We start from the raw sequence: 21,148 nt of genomic DNA, 5'->3' as shown, positions 1-21,148 counted from the left end.
AGGAGTACTTTCACCTGTCAAGATTTAATCTTGTATAATTTTGAATCATTTATGTTTATTTAGTGACTGATATGAACCTAAACAATTACACTGGGTTTCTGTAGTCTGATCACACTACATCAAATATAACCACTCGTTTCATCTTTCTCATCACTGATTAACAGGTTCTGGAGCAGTGTAAGTGTTAACAATCAACACTGAAGTCCCAGCTACTTGCTTTAACCTCTTAATAAGAGCATAAATAGTACTGTTAAATGTCTAATTCACCATATCAATGAATGACCCATTATTACCATGTTCTAGCTCAGTGTTAAGCGTTAAAAAGCATAATAAATGTGCATTATAACACATCACATGTACCAGGATTCCACAAATGGATGTGGGATGCTCAAAAACTTCAATGCAAATTAAAACACATCTCATATCTAATATAATAATACAGTTGAGATAGATAGATAGATAGATAGATAGAGAGAGAGAGAGAGAGAGAGAGAGAGAGAGAGAGATAGATAGATAGATAGATAGATAGATAGATAGATAGATAGATAGATAGATAGATAGATAGATAGATAGATAGATAGATAGATAGATAGATAGATAGATAGATAGATAGATGTGTTGGTATCCATATCTAACACTAATAGGATGCAGGTCACCTGTATGTTATCATTCTGAAAGCAGAGTGAGTCAGAACGCTGATCTTGACAGCTCAAGGCAACACTCCTACAGCTTTCACACACACATAGGTGGAATAGCTTACAAGCCTCACCTGTAATGGGCTCAAACCTGCAGGCTAAACACCTGTGTGTGTGTGTGTGTGTGTGTGTGTGTGTGTGTGTAATACAGGTGAGGCTCCGGTTGCCTGACCGGGAGCTGATTTCACAGCTCTTGTAGTTTCAGTTAAAGGAAAGAAAAGCAGTGAGTCAACAGTGAGCGATTGTGGCCTGAAGACTGGAGAATCCTTCATTGCCAAACGTTCATCCTGTTTATCCTGATGCTTGCGAAAGTGTGAGAGGAAAACATAACATTTCATATTCTGTACAAAGACACTGCTTTGACAGGTTATTGCTTTTCTTAAAGAGTCTAAACGCACCATTCATGTTCTCGACACTGTAAAAACATTGATGCTTTCACTTTGAAATTGGGTTAAAGTTTCAGTGTAAAAGACACTGTCAAATTAGTTTTTTCAAGTGTGAGAATATATTGTGATTGTAATAATATGTATGTGTATGTATACATTTATTTATTTATTTATTTATTCGTGTTATTGAAAGGGTTAAATAATTAACCATAGTTTTCCAAGGCTTAATAAAATGTATCCTTTCACATTATAACTATTTATTTATTTATAAATTTTAATTACATTCCATTCATTTTTTTTAACATTGTAACATCGTTTTTGTTGTTTGTCCCTGTGATCCATCCATAGTTCTAGGAGAAATATATGTGTCCACTAGCAATTTTTGAAAGACTGTAACCTCAGGACTATCTTTAAACTATGAACTAATTTCTCAACGATCGGGACCATGGACCAGAACCAGAGCAGGTGTGGTCTACTCCTTCCTGACTTCACTAAAGACAAAGTGCTTCATAACAAGTGCTACTCGGCCAGTTTTCGAGAATGTGACTCTGGTTTCTGTTTAAAACACCTGCTGGTGTGGAAAGCTTTTCCCGAGAAGAAAGACGTTGTGATGTTTGTGCAGTTTTTTTCTTGGTACCTGTGAGTAAAGACCAAAACAAAGTTTCTCAACCGTGCATTAAAGTGAGGGCGCTGTGCTGCAAAATGTCTGTGCTGTATTTGCTCTGTAAGGGAACGTCTCTATGTCCTGAAGGTTTTCTTGGACAACAAAAACACGAGACACATTCAAATCATGTTACTAAGTTACTGAAAGTTAAAAATCTATCGTGATGACACTCATTTTGTCCTTGGTCTGTTACAAAATGCAATGACTTTAAACAGGAAAATATTTAACAACATGTATTTAATTGCAATGCGTCAAATCTTAAGATTTATTAACTGATTTTTGAAGCTTGTTTGATGAACCTACAACAGTTCTTCACAACAGAAACAATACAAATGAGGTTGTCTCCCTGATAGCACTACTTCAGAAGTAAAAGGCAGTCAGATCCTTGAAGGAAGATCACTGTTGCATGAATCAAATCACATAAAAGTCCCCAGATGCATTCTGGGAGAACTAAAAGTCCTTGAGAGTTCCTAATTGTCTGAAGTGGGAAAGCCTTAAAATCCAGAATAATCCAGATTATATATGTGACCTGAGTAGGGGCAGAAGCTTGGGGAAGGCCTGCTCCATGTCCACTTTGTCATGGATGTCTATGGGCTTCTCTGTCGGGTGACCGGCACAATACACACTGGCCAACAGAAGGGCCTTCCATTCTGGAAGACTGCCACTGGGAAAGAAAAAGGGAAAGAAAGAAAAGAAAAACGGATTTGAGGAATTAATCTTAGTGCGGAACTGAGGAGGAATGAGTGGCCAGGCCCAGGCATTGTCCTCCTCCGGCCCTCCAGGCTCTGAATAGAGCTTTGTGAAGGGTTCACAGCTGCCACCATGGAGCTCGTCGCTAGGTTCTTGGACCCTAGCAGCGTAGGCCTCGGGGTCAGCTGTGTGTCCTGGCCCCCATTGACCGAGAAGAGCGCACCGGGCAGTGAGCTGGTCCCAGATCAGCTGAGTCACCCAGCACAGCTGTGAGAGGCTCATGAGAACAGCAAGAGGACGCTCAATTCACTGCGTACACAAACGCCATTCTCATACTCGCAGGTGCAGCACAAATTCGACTGGGCTGCAGCAGAGAGAGTCTCCTCCAGATACAGCTTACAACAAGCAGAAACACGTGCGAGCACTGTCCACTGTGTTGTTATATGTGTTGTTATAGAAGTGTGCACTGTTTCAAGTCATAAGAGTGTTTCCATTGGGTCTAATCTATTTACATTAGTTCTCCATTGGTTTCTCTCACAGGAGACATTCTGTATTTAAGTTTATATCACTGTCATTTTTTCTAGCTATCTCAGTTACTGTGGAAAATAAGCCCTGCTTTGCACTCTTGATGAGTACACATTATTTAATTAAGTCTTAAAACTTTGCTTTGTCATCATTTCAAACCCAGACATCGTGTTTCTGAATTTATACATGTGTTAAACATGTATAATGAAAACATGGACCCCACACTGGTATATAAAGTCTCTTTCTGGAACCTTGGGAAGGATGAGTAACAAAAGCTATGAAAATGTCTTGTATATCTTTATTTATATCAATATGGCCCAATAAAAATATCAAAGGGGCCGTAACTCTCTGGTAGCATTAGATAGAGAAGGCAGAAAGCTGTGTGGGGTGTTTAGCCTCTACACTGTTCCCCGCTGGTGGTGACAGCTGCCTGGTAGCTGAGGTCTTTCCCTCCAAAACTTCACCATTATGTCCCAGCTGTGAGCAGCTGGTCTCCACACACACTCACATACACACACACATACACACACACATTCACACACACATTCACACACACATTCACATGGCCTGTCCTACTACTCTGTTCATTCAATGGCAATGTGATGTAAATTAGGGGAAAATGAGAGAACATCACTGACCGTTTTGAAAAAAAAAAGGTGTTGGAATGTATGTAAATGGGGTTAAGTACAAGGCAAAATGTGTGGCAGTGCTATTTAAAAGCTACATCATTTGAAATTGTAACATAAGTATTGAAAAACAACTTACAATCAGCTTATGCAGGGAATAACAACATGGCATAGAATGATAAAAAAATGCACTAAAACTAAAGTGATTATTTATTAATGTTTATATAATTTATTAAATCTATATAGATGTTTATTAAATTTGTCACACTGTAATATTAAGACATCTGCCTTGAAAATTCCATTGAGATAATTCATAGTATTGTCATAAACTAAACATTTACAGACTGTTACTTCAGTCTACAATTCCTTGTGTCACTTCAAACATCAGTGTTTTACGTTCATTAATGTGTTATAAAATGCTAATGTATTATGTATTATGAGTTTCCTATTAAAGTAGCCCATGTCATATTACAGGAATTAAGGGAGGGACTTATGCGATCTGTTTTAAAATGAGAGTTTTTTTTCTGACAATTGCATAGTTTACTACCACAGATCATTGTTTTTAAATTGTATTGAAAAATACCTGGAAATTCATTCATTCGTTGTCTGAAACTGCTTATCCAATTCAGTGTCACGGAGGAAACCCTCGCAGACACAGGGAGAACACACCACACTCCTCACAGACAGTCACCCGGAGGAAACCCACGCAGACACAGAGAGAACACACCACACTCCTCACAGACAGTCACCCAGAGGAAACCCACGCAGACACAGAGAGAACACACCACACTCCTCACAGAGCTGTGTGACTGTGACACTACCTGCTGCGCCACCGTGCCGCCTTTGCCTGGAAATGACTTAACATTTTTCCTATAATAACTGATTACATGACACTAGACGTGCAATATTGTGGTTAGCTTTAAAAGCAGTGGATTTTCCCTTTAAAACCTGTTACTCAGTAACTACTCTACATGATTCAGTACCTGGACCTAACATTTAAAGTATTAGGTCATCTGAATTAGGAGTAAAGGCCCAGTTCAAACGTTGAGTTAACTGAACTTTTACAAAACATGCATTTATTTCAACAAGTACTGTGTGTTTCACCATATGACTGACACTACCTCAAGCTAATCAGTAAACATTCTGCTCCTCTCCATTTAGCTGGACTGCCGTAAACATTCTGCCTTATCTGATTGTGTTTATGACCCTCACTCACAGACACTAATTACACACTCCAAGGCCCAAACAACTCGTTTTCACAAGATGAAGCAGTGGCAGATTAACTTTAGGAGGAAAAGCTGTTATAGTCAAGGCCTGAGAAAGAAGTGACCGATGGAAGAAAGTTGGGGAGAGGGACGTCCAACAGACGGAAAAGACTCTTGCATTATTGGATTTGCAACAAGTTGCAACACTGCCTTCTTTTGTGATGTGCCCCCCAGTTCGCCCCACCTCATCCGTCCACCCACAGAGCCACAGCAGGGCTCTGCCACTGCACAATATATCGTTTGTTCATCATTATCGCAATATTGGCATTTGTCATGCATGAGGTTGCCTAATGCAAAGAAACCTTTGTATTCTGTCCATTATTTTATAGTCATTTTACAAGCATTTCTGTTTATGACTTCATTGTGATGCTTTGATACAATGTGAAAGGCAGCTGGTGTTTTCAAATGATGCAAAGAATGAAAGACAAAACGGAGTTACACGACTTTGTCCTGTCAGCCACGACATGGTAAGGAATAGTTCAGCTAAAAAGGGCATACACAATTCCACAGTTCTTATCCCAAATATTATCCATCCAGGAAAACCAGTTCACTGTCTTTGGTTTTGCCCTGGAGCTACAACGCCAATAAAGCTAAGTAATAAACGTTTATAACTCACTAATTAGCATCATTCAGAGTGCACAGCTAATCATTAAACAAAGTACTCATCTTTGGAATACTTCAAGATTAGTCCAATATGCAAATAATGCCTCTAGCTCAGGATAAATGATGACATACATGAATCACTTTCAGGCTACTCCTTTTATTTTTAAGGATTTAATAATATTATAAATACGAAGTATCATACGAATAAGAATAAAGGAACATACATTTATTCACTGCTTCCATGTTCTTAGTTCACATGACACTGACAGAGAAGCCTCTGCTCAGTTCTGCTACTTGAAGGTTCTCTCTGTACCATCCACAGCTGACCACCTGACCCTTACTTCCTCCCTCCTCTGAGTTCACAGTGTGGGCCAGCATGAGCAACAGCTTGTGACCAGCAGTCTTCCCGTAGGCCAGCTTCTTGCATGCACCCATCCACCCAGCCACACACACACACATACACTATCTTTCTCTCTGAGCCCCATTTCCCCTGGCTCCCACATACTATCAAAGACTCTTAATGGCTTCTAATTAGCTCCCAATCTACTGCTGACAGAGTGCTGGTGGCCCACTGAAGCTCCATTCAGAGCATGGTCATTGTGCAGCAGGACAGTTTCCACTTGACTGGACACAGCCGGCGGAGAGCTGGGATAACACATAAGGGAGATACACGTTGAACCATATGATCTGGAAAAAAAATATCATATCAAGGTTATATTTCTTCAAATCACGATTGAGATATACTGCGGTTTCTGTTGCTATATAAAAGATGCTAATGGCTTTCTTTATGGCTGGATGCACTTAGATACTGAAGCAGGAGCTGTTTCTATGTCTATGTCAGTGTTTTGTTTAAGTATGACACACACCTGAACATCACAGCTCATCACAGTCCGTTCCTCTTGTGATCACACAGGATATGATTCTCTGGAGGATGATCCTCGCTGACCAAGCTCTTCCCAGGAGAGTGGGACACAGGCGTCTCTTCACCAAACCAGTTAAAGAAACAGTGTGAGTCATAGCAGGAATGTGAAGTCCAGACACAATAAACACTATTTCATTATCAAGGCCTATCGTCCTTCACATTACTGGCCGATCGTGACGATGTTAGGCTTAGGCGACTGCTACTTGGTCTGTACTGTATAACCACTGGCTGCAGCCTAGTCCTGAACAAATTCACACATTCTGATGGGAAATATATATATATATATATATATATATCATCAGAGCCAATAAATCTGGAGCAAAACTCTTTTAAAGACCTTAAAACTAGTCAGAAAAATCCTAAAAGAGGTCTCGTGCATTTTATTTGCAACAGAGCAATTTAATTAATTTATTTATATATTTTTGAGAGTTTTTCCCCCGTTAAACACTTCAGAAGACTGGTTCCTATCTACACGTCTTACTTTCTTTAAAATTGGGCATTTCACATAAAACCATGAAAGGCTTTATTTGCAACTTAATCATTTAATTATAAGGAGACTTTGGGAAATGAGTGGAATTCCCCATTAAAGTGTATGAGCTCAGCCAGCAGTGGCTTTTACCATTTCTTTTTTCTTTCTCTTTGGAAATCTCTTGTTTGCGGAGGCTTTGACTGGGTTCATATGGGTGTAAGGGGTGGATGCACTTCATACAATATGTTTCACTTTTCTCCCACACTGGCCCTGTGTGTGTGTGTGTGTGTTTGTGTCCCTCCCTCACTGCCTTAATGTGCGGTAAACAGGGCTGTGTGCAGGCCAGCTGTGGGGCTGATTGTTGAGCTCCGTAGGAAGCGCGAGCTTGTGCAGCTGAACAAAAGCTGCACGAGGGAGCTCCAGACTCTCTGGCTCCAGCCGAGATTCTCTCTCACAGTCCCGGGCACTGCGAGCCCATTGTCCTGTAACACCCCCCCTCTCTGCCCCCACCCTCATCCAGCCCCTCCTCCCTCCTCCTCAGCTGCAAGCCATTCTGCAGCTTTAACCTTTCAAAGTGCTCCATTCCAGTCCACAGCAATGCAGACAGTGTCCGCAGATGACACACACCTCTTGCACATTCAAATGCAGTTACAGTTTAACACATAAAATAAAATGTGGACGGAACGTTTATTTATTATATTCCTAGCATTTCAGATTCTACAAATACACACCAACTGTGCAGTAAACTGTCCAAATTAAAACACCATATCAGTTGGTATCCTCTGTTGGTGGAACTCCTGAGATCTAACACGGCTGCAGTGTAAAATGTTCACATTAACACAGGTAAAAACTATGTGCACTAATGTGTGGAAATGTGCAAAACTAACTCAGAAATGTGTAGCTTGTGTGAAGGAATGCAAGCTAAGCAACTCATCTGAAAGTCAGCAGTTCTAGATAATCATTGCCCCGTTATCTAGAACAATTTTAGGAGGCAAAACTGAATAAAGCTAACTTTTTATAAATATGCAGATACATCTGGGCGCCTGCAGCTCTTCAGGTCATGCCACTCCGTGAACCACATACCGTCCACAACTATGCAGGGTGTAACTTGAAAAATCTGCACGTGAGCATTGTTTTCATCTTGCAGTGCACACATTTCCTTTGTCCTTGTTCAGCTTTCAGACAAGGGTCAGAGTGTAGGCAGAGGTCTCTGCTGTCTTGTCAGTGCCATCAACCTGTTCACCACCACAGTATCATCACAACTCGTTTTGTACATCCTTCTGTGTATCTGCAAGAAATGCAGAGGATAAAGTGCCTGTACCCCAAATTGTAAGGCTTGTACTTCATGTGTCATTTCATTCGGATCCTGGCTGTGGTGACCACCATGTGCTCATGTATATAGAGGCTCTGGTGTATTATAATAGACCCTGCAGACAGCCAAGACCTGTTACTGGAGTGGCCTGAAGTAGAAAAGACCAGTAGACTCAGGCTGAGCTCAGAGCTAATCATTTATATCATGTGCCACTGGGTCACTCATGTGCAGGTATGGACTAATAGCTTCATATCTGCACTCAGCCATCACAGAAGCAACAGGTCCTGGCCAGCTGAATGTGTCTCCAGTCCAAAATAAGTGACTACCTTGAGAGACAAAACATAACTGATGAATAATTGTTGATGTTACTGCACAGGGTTCAGATCACCTCTATTAAAGAACAGCTGGAAGAGATCAGTGAGGCTGTAGTCTTTCTGAATATCCAGCTGAACTCCAGGGGTGAAACTGAAATGGAAGAGGCCGGGTGTTTTCCTCTGAGGGGGTCACACCATCCATCCTCCAGTGCTGCAGGGCACTATAGATTAGCAAAACAGGTTTTACTCTGGAACACCTAAGCAAAAATTTTACAGACAAAAATTAAAAATTTTTGAAAAAAAAAATTATTTTCATCCTGGACAATTTTAGGTAAATTCAAAATTTGGACTATTAAGCTCCTCCTGCTTAGATATTTGCTCATTTGCATAATATGCAAAAAAAATATTCCTTCAGTCCTTCTGTAACTGGTATCAAAAATTCAGAAGACATTGCACCTCAGATATAATCCAATAAATACTGAGATGTAGCATTGTGGCTGCTACATGCTAATTAATCTGTCTGGGGGAAAAACTATATATTATTGTAAAACTCCATAGCAAAATGATCATTCCTGATTTAAAAAGAAAAAAAAAACTGTTCAGGAATTCGCTTCTAATGCGCGTGCTTCTATTTCTCTCTATCTCTCTCTCTCACTGTCTCTCTCTCTCTCTCTCTCTCTCACTCGGTGAATGCTGCAGGTGATCGCGGGAGCGCGCGCGTGTTGTCGCTGGTTGCCGTGGTGACCGCCCGCGCGGCGCCGGGCTGACAGGATGAATGGGTGACGTCACAGCGCTGGCGCCTGCCAGTCTGCGTCGGTTTGTTTGGACAATCTGGGGGAAGAAGGAGCACAACACACACACACACACACACACACACACACACACACACAGAGCGAGAGAGAGAGCACACAGCGTGTGAAGGAATTCACGAGTTTGTTTCAGTTAAAAAGAGAGGTTTTGTGCAGAGTTTTGAACTTAAAAACATGTTTTAACAATTTGCTCAATCGGAACCCTGACTGTACGCTTAAATACTGTAACTTTTCAAATGATTCCAAATGGATCCGATTAAAACTGAAAGCACTGTAACTATAGATATACAAAGAGCAAAGCTTCACAGTAAGAAACAGGTTTATTTGCTATTGACTTTTGGCAGACTGAGGAGTATTGAAAATGAACTAACTCAATATATAGGCAAACCGGTTTTAGTTCTGTAATAATGTATATATACTGATCACGACTGATACTGCTGTGTAAAGATCACCCCCAAGAATTAAACGATATAGGAATCCCAAATGTCTCTCCACTGGTTATTGGAGCTATAGCTAGAGTATTAACACTTTACAAACCACCCAGTAAACGTTTAGCCGTTGATTCGACGTTGAAATAACGTAATGGCTGCCGTCTAATCAACGTTCTCTTAAGGTTGAAAATGAAAGTTGAAAAGACGTCCAAACACAGACACTCAAAAGACGACTATTAGACGTATTTTGGACGTCCATTGACGTTAATAATTGGTCCCGAAATAAATTACTTGTATAAAACGCATTTTGGACGTCCACTGACGTTCCTTGTTTACTGGGCAGTTACACATATGTAGTACACTTAAAGAGGGGGGGGTGCAATTAGAGACACAGACTGTTTCCCATGTGTTGTTTCTTGGACTTGACCACGTATGTAAGGAGGATGCTTTCATGTGAAAGTGATGAGTGTTGATCTTTGGGTCGTAAAACGAGCCTTCGTTGCTCTCTCTCTCTCTCTCTCTCTCTTCTGCCCACCTGCAGAGGCCCTCAGACAGCTGGATTTCCACCAATCATCCGTATAAAACGCACACATTTGTTTCCATTTGTAACACCATCCTCTTCCCCCTTTAAAAAAGTGAAGAAAAAACAGATTGTAAACTCGATAACTGCAGCCTTGTTCTCATTGGCTTAAACAGAAGAGCAGAGCAGTAGCACTGGGTACGGATTGGTTCGCAGGACCGTTGACGCCCCGCCCACCTCAAAGCCTTGCCTATATAAAGCCGGAGGGGCGTCCAGTTGAAGCATGTGACGGATCTGTCATTACCAGAATCAAGCTAAAGGAGTTAAACTCAGCGAGTCTGTACAGAACCAGAAGAAAATGAAGGTTGTCGGGACTAGCTGTGCGCTGAAGAGTAAGACCGGCGGCGAGGACGTGGTGCGCTGTCTCTCCGAGCAGAGTCTCTCCATCAACAAGTGCAAGCTGCCGCTGCTGGACGAGCATATGAGCGCCTTCCTGCACGACATGAACAGCTGCTACAGCAAACTGAAGGAGCTGGTGCCCACGCTGCCCGCCAACAAGAAGCACAGCAAAGTGGAGATCCTGCAGCACGTCATCGATTACATCTGGGACCTGCAGGTGGAGCTGGACGAGCCGGGGAGAAAGAGTCAGGCTTCGGCGCCCGCCAGAGCCCCTCTCTCCACGCTCAACGCCGAAATCTCCAGCATCTCTGTCGAGGTAAATAGCCACATCCCTTGGGACTCTTCCGTGCCACCTTAAATGGTGCGGCAGTTAAACCTGAGCTGAAGCAGCTGTTACCAGAACCCAGGAAGGAACTAGTGAACACCCTGGGTTACTTTCAGACACGTTTGACCACAGACGAGCACTTTGTATGGTAATGAGTGCCTCAAAACTAATACAACCGACATTTTGTCGTTGTGTCGCACCACAGAAGACCCACAGGTTTACCAAACTTTTGACCATACGTTTGTGGTCTTCTTTCAAAGGAAATGAATAAGTCTTTCAATATATTATAGTTTTGCTTACAGATCTTAGCCAAATTTACCATTGTACTCTTCACCTGAGGCACAACATGAGTGTTTTTAAACGTACCTGCCCTTGTTTGTTCATATAATCAAAGATTCTCAAACGTGTCTGAAGGTATGAGCATGTATCTGTCACTAGATGGAGCTTATCAATAATATTATAACTGGTTTATCATTATGCCAAGTGTCTAAATTTCTCATTCTCTTGATTCACAGAACAGCTCAGATGACAGAATCATGTGCCGCTAGATCACCCAGACCATCAGAGGAATGAGAGGAAACACCATCCCAGAAAGTGGTCAGAAAGTCACCAGCAGTGCGTTTCTCCTCCTGCCGAGGCCTGGAGCTCTTCGGGAGGTTCACCCCTGACTCCTGGTGTGGAAGTGACTTCAATGTTGTGGTTCACCCACTGCGAGGACATTCATTTGTTCATTCATTCCGTGACCAAACTGAACTGTCATTCTCCATCTGTGTGTCTTTTGGTTTGGGGATGCAGCGTCATGGTCGGGTGGGTTTGCTGTGGAATCCATGGCAAATTTTACATTGCCACCCGCCTAATATTGCTTATGTGTTTTAAGGTTGGAGTTTCTTGGTTTATATTGGCATACATTTTTAGAAAGTTTTATATTGTTATAAAGCTTTGATTTCTCAGATTGCTGAGCAAAATGAATGTATTGTATATTACAATGACATGATATTCGACGTCTTTATTGTGTTTTCTACAATGTACCTATTTGGTGGGGTTTTTTTTAATTAAAAACAAATTGAAGTTTACTCATGTCTCTCTGCTCTTTTTGGGTCAAATGATTTTTGAAAACGTGAGCTGGGTGTGCTTTCACTTTAAGGTAATTTAAAAAGGCCGTCAGGCAGACTCTTCAGCTTAAATATTTTCACCCATGCTTTTCACTACTTCGGTAGGCTTTGCCTTTAATCTGAGCAGCTTTAATGACCTAGCTGTTATTTTCCTTCCTCAAATCAACCCCTTTTACGCCTGTACAGTAATAAACCTGTCAGATAGAATGCTGTATGTAGCAAACTACTACTATACACTGCATCTTTACACAAGTATATTAATAAATGGGTTTAAACTGAAAAGTAAACCCATGATCTTTAGATCACATTTTTACAATGAAAGCAGGATTTTGTAAAGTGTGTGTATGTATAATTTAGGAAGGGTTAAAGTTGTCCTGAGTAAAGAAAACAGTTTTGAGATTTATTTGCTCTCCCTGGTGCAGTGTGTGTGTGTGTTTTTCTCCTATTTCCCTGTGGTGTGATGCGCTCTGCTGCTGCAGGGCCTCACAATGTGGGATCAGGGGTGTGTATTTGTGCAACTGCTTTATGCCAAGTGATCCTAATCCCACCCGTATTCCTACAAGCCCCATGAGTATGGACACTAATTGCATGACATCTTTACCAGGCACCTCCAAACATCTTTTCTTTTTCAGCTCTAATTATTGTCCTAATTATGCTTTTTATGATTCTGTGCCATTTATGAGCTTCTTCATTCCCTTTCCTTTCAGATATTTCTGTTTTTGACTTTTTAGGATCCATTTGTATTCAGTCTTTGACTAAGGCTGATAGGACCAGTTATAAAAATTACTTTTTGAAATGTCTGAACGCTAAATCAATGCTAAACAGTGTATTAATGATATTAAAATGAATTATAATATTAGAATATTAGATAATAATGACAGAAGGTGTTGTAGTGGCAGTAGTTATAATAGTAAAAGTAGCTGCATGGATAACAGTAATATAGCAGTCTGTATATCTTTTAATTCTATAGTAGCAGCAGGAGATAAGAGTGTTAGCAATGATTACTGAAAATGATAGTAATTATAGAAGCTATTATTTATTATTATTATTTTCAGTAGTTGTAATACTATGAAGTCTATATGAAGAGTGCTGTATGTTCCAATAGCTAGCTATTAATCTGAGTAATAATCATTGTACTGTAAGTGTTAGCAGCAGTTCTAATAATAGTGCGGCCTACTCATTAAATATAGGTGGGCTTCTGCTTGCTCGCCTTATTAATGTCATTAGAGGTCAATACTCATTTTAGAAGGTGCTATCAGACTTAAAAGATACAAAACTGAAGCCATTCCTATCACTACACCATTATTATTAGCATTAGCTTTCGTCAGTGTCGTGTAGAAGACGAGTATGTCGGAATACGGGTGGGAACAGTGAGGCGCTGAGAGGCTGGAGCGGGGGAGGGAGGGCAGAGGAGGGTAATGGAGGGAGGGAGGGAGTGGGGGAGGAGAGAGAGGGGGCAGAAGGAGGGGGAGTGTGCAGACAGAGCGGCGCCGCTGCGCACCTGGGGAAGTTCAGGTTAAATCGCTCCACATTCCTCAGCACACAGCTGATTGAAACATTAACAAACAGTAATCCGCAAGCCCAGGCCGCAGATGGGCAGGGAAGAGCGCCAGAAAACAGCTCTCCTCCCTCCGCGCAGGCCCTCACACACCAAACCCAACGGCTTTTCACAATATAATCACAATAACACGAAGAAAGAAAAACACTTTAGTAGCAAAACACAAGCCAAACCAGAACTCTCCCTATTCTCCCGCTGGCTCCAAGGGGCAAAGCACTACTGAAAAAGACCTTAGGACCGCGGTAAATATTGAAATAGCCTGTGAAGACCCAGTGTCTACTGATAATAAACACTGGGCGGTGGAGCGAGGGACAATAGCCTTAGTCCGTGTCGATATATTTGGTAAAATTACTTTGTCTTAAAAGAAATCTGCTTGTCATGAAATATTTTTATTCACTTAAAAAAATAAAACCCATAGGAATATGAATCCTGTCAATCTAAAGCAATTTTGTTATCTTTGTCTGTTTTCAGGTGCCTATCACACACATATAACATACGATTTTGATAAACAGCTTTTGGTGCCACAAAGTAGGCTAAAAAATGGCTAGCGGCACATACAGAAATCAACTTCCGGTCACAGTTTAATTCACGATTGACTGCATTCCCGGCGCTGAATTTAACAGTGGATACAAAATTTAAAACATAAAAATATAAATGTAAAATACCCAATGAAGTAAAAGCAGACACTTAGCAGGAACAGAATCAGGAAGCAGACATAAGATAGATACGTGTACCCTTAGCTAACTTAGCAAGACAATTTTACCAGAGATGACCAACACTGCACACAACTTATCACTGGGGATGACCAGTTTTATTTAGTGTGTATATGAAACGCCCTGTAATCAGCATTTATATTCAACCACTAGCTGGAACCACCACATTTAGATGATTTAAGCGCACTTTTTAGGCCTTGAAGCCATAGTGTGTTGACATTTATAGTGCACTATAAAGGGAGTAGAGCCCATTTGAGATACAGGATGGTAGAATATCGAGCACAGCCTTAACAGAGCTTTTGACGCCCCCTTGCGGACACTAGATGGTCTTTTTTTCCCCAAGTTTTATCTCCAAATAAAATGTAACAATCCATGCCAGGTAATCTAGCACGTCTGAAAAATAAATAAATAATGTGGTGAATTAAGATTAATTTAGGGATTGGAATATCAGATCACACTCATTAAATGCAGAAGTCATTTGGTCATGTTTAAATATAAATTTTATTTACAACAATATCAACATCAAGGAAAAGAATAAAATGTATTGTAATTTACATCCTGTAAAACGTCAGTTTATTTTGCCCCTTCCTCTACATAATTAACATAAGTTAATCAGCCCACTTCCCATGACCCAAAATAAAACCAAAAGACCTTAGCTGGATTCTCATTTCAAAATATATTTCATCATCATCCAACAGAATCTAGACTATCAAAAATAAAAACATGAAAAAAAAACGTCTTCCTGACTGAAGAGTGTAAGAACAATCTGAGAAAAAAAAGACTTGATATGTTGTCTGTGGTAGTTCATCTGATTATTTCTCAAAAAGAAAAGTCTCCAAAAGCATAAACACTGCTGTATCAACTGGCCTTGGAATTAAAGAGTTACACTTGGTTCTGTGTACAGCATGTAGTACAAAATCATAAACAGTTGATATGATTTGTACCTTGCACTCTTGTGCAATTTGCACAACAAACAACTATTGTCAAAGTCAAGAACCCAAGCAAAAACAACGAAATATATCTTTGGATTGTGCAAGTTTCTTAAAGGTAGATTTATGAGGAGAGCAGTAAAATGCAGCTGAATTGTGAAAGCGTAAAAAGACAGTAACAGGTAGCTTGCAGAGAAAGATTCAGAATATATCGACTTTATCCTCTACCCAGAGTCTCCTCCATGTTCATAAAATGTTCTCCCTTTGACAAAAGGTAAAATAGAATTAAACCCAAAGCAAGTATTGACCTAAAATAATAGGATGGGCCCAACACGGTCCAAAATCTGTGCAAAAAGTAATGTACAGTATATAATAAGAGCATGTACTATACATTTGGAGCACACAGCATGTACAAGTCCATTCTTATTCACATATAAAACAAAAAAGCCCATTTAATACTGCAGTACCTTTTGCTTTTTTTTTTCTTTTGTCTGATTTATGCACCCGTTAGCACATATGGCATAGTGAAAATATTTATTGCTTGAATCTGCTTAAAGTGTTAAACAGAATTAGGCCTGTCCTGAAAGCGAAGATTCTACTAGAAAGAGTCAGAAAAAAAAAAGAAAGATAGAAAGCTGATGCAAAACATATTGAGTCTTTCGATAAGGCTAGAATGAGCAGGAAATATTGCAAACATCCTTTTCCTTATTAGCGATAAAGTGCATCCCCACCCATTCAGCTGCTGTACCATAACCCACCTGCAGTTCCACAGCGAGAGAAGTGGACTGGCGGTTACGTCAAGTACTACATCTACAGCAACATACACTCGAGAGAAAGGACACAGCTGCAAACAGACATCCCCTTACTCTCATACTCTCCACACACACACACACACACACACACACACACACAGAGCATTTCATAGACTGAGCTGGGAAGGAGTCCATTTCAGTCTCTCTTTATCTCTATGCCCCAGCTCATCATTCCAAAAGGTCTCTCGCCCATTTGCAGTAGAAGCTCCGCAGTGCTGAATGTCCACTCTCAGCTGTTGCTCTGATGAGTCTGACGAGTTCTCCTTTTATCTCTCACTGAGGGGGCATTCTGCTACAAGTACTTCTACAAAAGACACAAGAGAGGAACAAATAAATCAATAAAATAAAAAATAAATAAATCAGCAATAGTTATAGGAGAATCAATATTTCAACTCTGACCCTTATGTTTATCCCTGTTTACAAAGGATTTCATTACTGATTGTCTGGTGTTTCTTTCCGTTCTTTACGTTCTTACCCAGTAAACAAGGAACATCCCTGGACATTCAAAATAGGTCTAAAAGTAGTCTGTCCGTCAAGGACATATTTTAAACGTCAATGGACGTCTAAAATCCATCTTAATAAGGTAGTTAAGTGGTGACCAATCGATAACGTCAGTAGACGTCCAAAATACGTCTAATAGTCGTCTTTTCAATGTCTGTGTTTGGACGTCTTTTCAACTTTCATTTTCAACCTTAAGAGAACGTTGATTAGACGGCAGTCATTACGTTATTTCAACGTCGAATCAACAGATAAATGTTTACTGGGAGATCAGTACTGTGCAAAGTTCAGAGCCCAGCATTCGTTTATTTCAGCTGTTCAAAATACAAATAATGTTGAAAAAAATGGAACTCTAACAACTGTGGATGACCTGAGGCATCACCAAGACATTCATTACCACTGCTTACAATTTCATCTCTAAAAGATACACGACAGTATGGGTCTGAAAGAGTGTGTATGATGTAGCGTTTCAGTATGGCAGCAAGATCATTTTCCTCTGTTGATGACAGTAAAGGTATTCTACTCTAATAAATCAAGAACCCTGTCAGAAACCAAAGGCCCTGCTGGACTCTTCATTAGGCCATTTTTACATTGACCATTCAAATACAAATAGGGTTATAACATTATTAAAAATGGTACGAATCATTAACATTATGTACCTGTTCAGGACCCACTGGCATACGACCCATGCCCATGGCGTTCATGCCCATTTGTCCTTGCATTGGAGGCATCTGTCCTGGCCCATTCACTCCTCCCTGCATGGCCCCATTCATCATCATACCTCCGTACTGCGATGGCGCCCCCTGCTGGGGGAACTGCTGCTGCTGCTGCTGAGGGTATGAACTGGAGCGGGTGGAGAAAATAAAAACAATAGTAATAAATTAATAAAACACAGGAAGGGATAGGTTTGAGTTTAAAATATATAACTCGTTTACTCTATTATAGGTCACTCACTTGTTCATAGGTATCCCTCCCTGGCCCCAGCCCTTCATCTCTGCTGACTGGTACATTGGGCCGCTCTGAGGATGCTGCTGAATCATGGGATTCTGAGGGCCTCCCATACGGCCAGGCATCATGTTAGGAGGGCTGGTGCCAGTGCCCACAAAGGGGGGATCCCCTTGTTGGCCCATTCCTGCAGTTACACATTTAAATGGTCTTTAATATATGCCTTAATCTAACAATATAATGTTAAAGTGTAAGTGATTGTGGTCAGTGTTGGGGTCATTACTTAAAGGAAATCCATTACTAACTACTTAATGCATCTATTTAAGCAACAAAAGATAACATTCCTCATTGTGTTTTGAAAAAATCAGGCTGATCTTTTTACAGCAAATTCAACACTGAACAACATTAAAAAAAAAAATCAAAGATTTGTTCAGTATTTTATTTAAATACATGCACATACACAGCTGATATAAATACAGAGATTTGCTCATGACACATGGTTATGTATAAAAGCACCTTGCGTGACTAAAAACACAAAGCCGTCTTTGAGTCAAAATATTATTCAAACCTACGGCCACTTGATTTAAAACTTATAAATTGTATAAATTTGATCTGTGGAGAAAGTGTTGCTTTTAGAATCGACTCACCGTAATTTCCGCCATAGTTAAACGGCTGCTGGCCTGGCTGGTTCATGGAGGCTCCTCCCATTGGGTTTTCCATGCCAGTGGGGGCTGTGACATTGGGAGGGGGGCTGAAGCCTCCAGCTGCAGCCTGTTGCTGTTGCTGCTGCTGTTGCTGCATCATCATCATCACCCTGTGTCTCCGCATCTGCATAGTCATCAACTCTCGATTCCGCTGAGCCAACATCTGAGCATTCAGAAATCCAGGCTGAGAAACAAGGGAGAGATGAAGTGTCAATAAGCCACATGGCATAAGGGATAAAACTTGAAGCCCATCAGTATGTAAACAAAATGTAGCTTATAATTCCACCATGTCAGAAAGATCTGGCACCAAATGTAAATAGCTTTTCACTTCATTAGTGGGCAGGCACTCAAGATTAGTGTGTTTGTCTTGGGCTTTCATCAGTGATTTAAGCACTGAAAAGTGAAGTACCTGTCCCCCCATGCTGGGCTGCATGCCAGGCCTGATTCCAGGGTTTGCCCCTGGCGCGTTCTCCATTTTCATCGGCATTCCCTGCCTAGTCTGGTTCATAAACTGCAAAATGAGAGTATACATCATAATTCAACACAACTTAGACTGCCAATTCCCCTATATACCCAACTTTATGCTGAAGTTAATATGGCATAGTTTGTGTGGTTAAATAATTATTGCTCTGAACATGATGTCTACTATTAAATATTGCACTAAACATTTGGGAATAATAGCCATCCGCCTTGGAATGTTACTAAAAATGGGGCTGAAATCCTTCATTAAAGGCCTCTACATGTCGGTACCATTACTGTAGTTCTTTTGAATAACAAATTAAAAGTGGTAGCAAAGAAAACAAGGTTTTTCTACACGTAAAAGACAACCCAGACAGTAACGCTACAATAGATACACAACCCCGGGTCTCACCTGCTGGCCCTGTAACCTTGCCTGAAGCTGCAGTCTGAGGGGCTTAGTTGCATTTATCATCCTTGGCCGCATCATAGCAGCACGGTTGTGCATTCCTCCCATCCCACCCATCTGGGCCATCATGGGGTTAAATCCAGGCCCAGGCTGGCCTTGCATTGGGCCTGGTCCAGCACCAGGACCAGGGCTAGGTCCAGGCCCATGTCCAGGCCCATAGCCTCCCTGCATGCCCATGGAAGGTGGACCTGGGTAACCTGCCCCATACATGGCTTTTGGCTCCATACCCATGGAGTCTGGGCCAGGGCCAGGACCAGAGCCAGGGAAAGTGTCTGTGGGTGTTGGGGGTTGGTCTGAACTGTGGCCCTGAAAAAAAAAAAAAGATGTATTTTTCCATTATTGCAAGCTGCTACTGGTCATATACCACTATGAAGGACTGAAAAATGCACTACTCCACCAACCTGGCTGACAAGGTCTGGAATCCCAAGTGCCCGGTCAATTTCCTCCAGGGCGATGACATCGGTGTTGTTGAGGAGTGAGTCCAGCTGATCTAATAGAGCTCGTTCATCACTCTGCCCTTCACTGGTTGCTGGTGGAACCAGGAGATCATCCAGTGGGTTGCTAAATGGCATGCTGCGCACAAGAAAGCAATGGCTAAGTGACAGGAGAGTACAGGACAGTAAAAAAAAAAAAGAGAGAAAATACAAAATAAATAAATGAAGTCACAGTAAAGAAGATTCCTCTTCAATTACATTAAAAAGGCCATTATTAGAGTAGAGTAGAGCTATTTAACTATTAGGAAACGTACTAAAAAGGATCAATGAAGTTGTTCTGTTTACTCCTACCTGCTGGTGTTGTGGCCACCCTCTATGCCCATGCCACACTCAGGCCATGAAGGAGACTGAGGGGGATGTGGATGCCCTCTGAATGCATTCACACTCATTCCCATGTCATTTGGACCTGCACAGTGTGAGACGTTCAATAACATCTGCTTAATTATCTTGTTACGCAACTCTTTTTAGTTCATTCACTTAGTAATTCATCCAACATTCTCAGAGTTTTAATTATATTGCCATGGCAACAATATCTGTATGCCTACAAATCATTATATGTCTACATGCAATGGACATGTGCATCGCTCCATGAAGTAGTACCAGCATTACAACATACCAATGTCCATTAGCTGCTGCTGCAGCATTGATCTGGGAGCAGGTACACTGTTGGATCTGTTGATCATCTGGCCTCCCATCATCCCCTTAGGATTTGAATCCACCCCTGGACAGCCCATGCCTGGGTGACCATTAGCGCCCCCTGGACTGCCACTGGGGCCCTGCATCCTCCAATCACCTGACATCATCATGGGGGGCATCTGGTTCATACCCACTTGTCTGTTGGGACCGCCTGTGGACAAGATAAAAAAAGATTAATGATAGTGGAATAAACAAGGCTTAAAGAAGGATTCTAAGTGGTACAGAATCTATAGACTGCTGCATTTTGCTTTTAGTTTGTGCTGTTTGGAGTTTATAAAATGGGCAGATCATTAAATTTAAGATATGGAGTCAATGGTGCCACTTTAACCAGACAAATTAATATTGCTCCTTACCCATGTTCATGTGGCTGTCCAAGCTCTCCTGTTTGATAAGAGATGAAGGGGCACTCCTCCTGCCAGTCACTCCGGCCCCACTGAGAGGTTTATTATCCACAGACACTGCTCTCTGGAAGGGTACCCGAGGTCCAGGTCCTATTCCTCCACCCTCTCGATGATCTACACCAAGAAAGTCTTCATTAAAATAAAAGAATTTGCCTTATTTGATCATTTTTAGCTTGTGTTCCCACAGTTACTGTACAGTGTGACTCAGGGCTTACCGTGTACAGTGTGGCTGGGTCCATTCCCTTTCTTGCCATCTCCATCGACTCCACTTCCAGGTCTAGAATCTGCAAACATTCCAGGACCAGGTTTCCTTATGCCTCCTAGAATGCTCTCAAGGCTCTCCATCTGGAGAGAAGAGAAACATGACATACAGTTATGTTAACAGAAAGGCTAATTAGTATGTCAG

At 41.3% G+C, this 21,148-nt stretch overlaps 2 protein-coding genes across 3 annotated transcripts in view; one reads left to right on the top strand and one right to left on the bottom strand.

The window, feature by feature from the left end:
• Window positions 1-10,522: 10,522 nt before the first annotated feature.
• id1 (inhibitor of DNA binding 1, HLH protein) lies at window positions 10,523-12,028 on the top strand. The gene is made up of 2 exons (XM_066671649.1): window positions 10,523-10,946; window positions 11,471-12,028. Exons 1-2 carry the CDS (start codon window positions 10,590-10,592, stop codon window positions 11,501-11,503), a joined length of 390 nt encoding a protein of 129 aa, XP_066527746.1. The 5' UTR covers window positions 10,523-10,589; the 3' UTR covers window positions 11,504-12,028.
• Window positions 12,029-14,826: 2,798 nt separating this feature from the next.
• Window positions 14,827-21,148, bottom strand: part of ncoa3 (nuclear receptor coactivator 3) — a 38,124-nt gene continuing 31,802 nt past the window's right edge. Inside the window, exons 14-24 of one of the 2 annotated variants that reach the window (XM_066671094.1) lie at window positions 20,958-21,087; window positions 20,695-20,856; window positions 20,262-20,492; window positions 19,937-20,051; window positions 19,553-19,745; window positions 19,098-19,457; window positions 18,636-18,737; window positions 18,170-18,410; window positions 17,532-17,709; window positions 17,237-17,420; window positions 14,827-16,383 (exon numbers count right to left, since the gene is read on the bottom strand). In XM_066671094.1, coding sequence (XP_066527191.1) covers window positions 16,372-16,383; window positions 17,237-17,420; window positions 17,532-17,709; window positions 18,170-18,410; window positions 18,636-18,737; window positions 19,098-19,457; window positions 19,553-19,745; window positions 19,937-20,051; window positions 20,262-20,492; window positions 20,695-20,856; window positions 20,958-21,087 — 1,908 coding nt within the window. In that variant the 3' untranslated portion in view covers window positions 14,827-16,371. The remainder of the gene's footprint in view (window positions 16,384-17,236; window positions 17,421-17,531; window positions 17,710-18,169; window positions 18,411-18,635; window positions 18,738-19,097; window positions 19,458-19,552; window positions 19,746-19,936; window positions 20,052-20,261; window positions 20,493-20,694; window positions 20,857-20,957; window positions 21,088-21,148) is intronic. The other variant, XM_066671097.1, reaches the window with a different exon arrangement.

This window comes from Hoplias malabaricus, chromosome 5, assembly GCF_029633855.1.
Source record: "Hoplias malabaricus isolate fHopMal1 chromosome 5, fHopMal1.hap1, whole genome shotgun sequence".
Taxonomy (NCBI): Eukaryota; Metazoa; Chordata; class Actinopteri; order Characiformes; family Erythrinidae; genus Hoplias; species Hoplias malabaricus.
Note: the sequence above shows the minus strand (reverse complement) of the source record. Positions and strands in the feature narration are given on the sequence as shown.

Bases quoted from the DNA above. Each gene is read 5' to 3' on its own strand.
- id1 (XM_066671649.1), top strand. From the start codon at position 10,590: ATGAAGGTTGTCGGGACTAGCTGTGCGCTGAAGAGTAAGACCGGCGGC. The intron at 10,947-11,470 runs GTAAATAGCCAC...CTTGATTCACAG, and splicing joins TCTCCAGCATCTCTGTCGAG to AACAGCTCAGATGACAGAAT.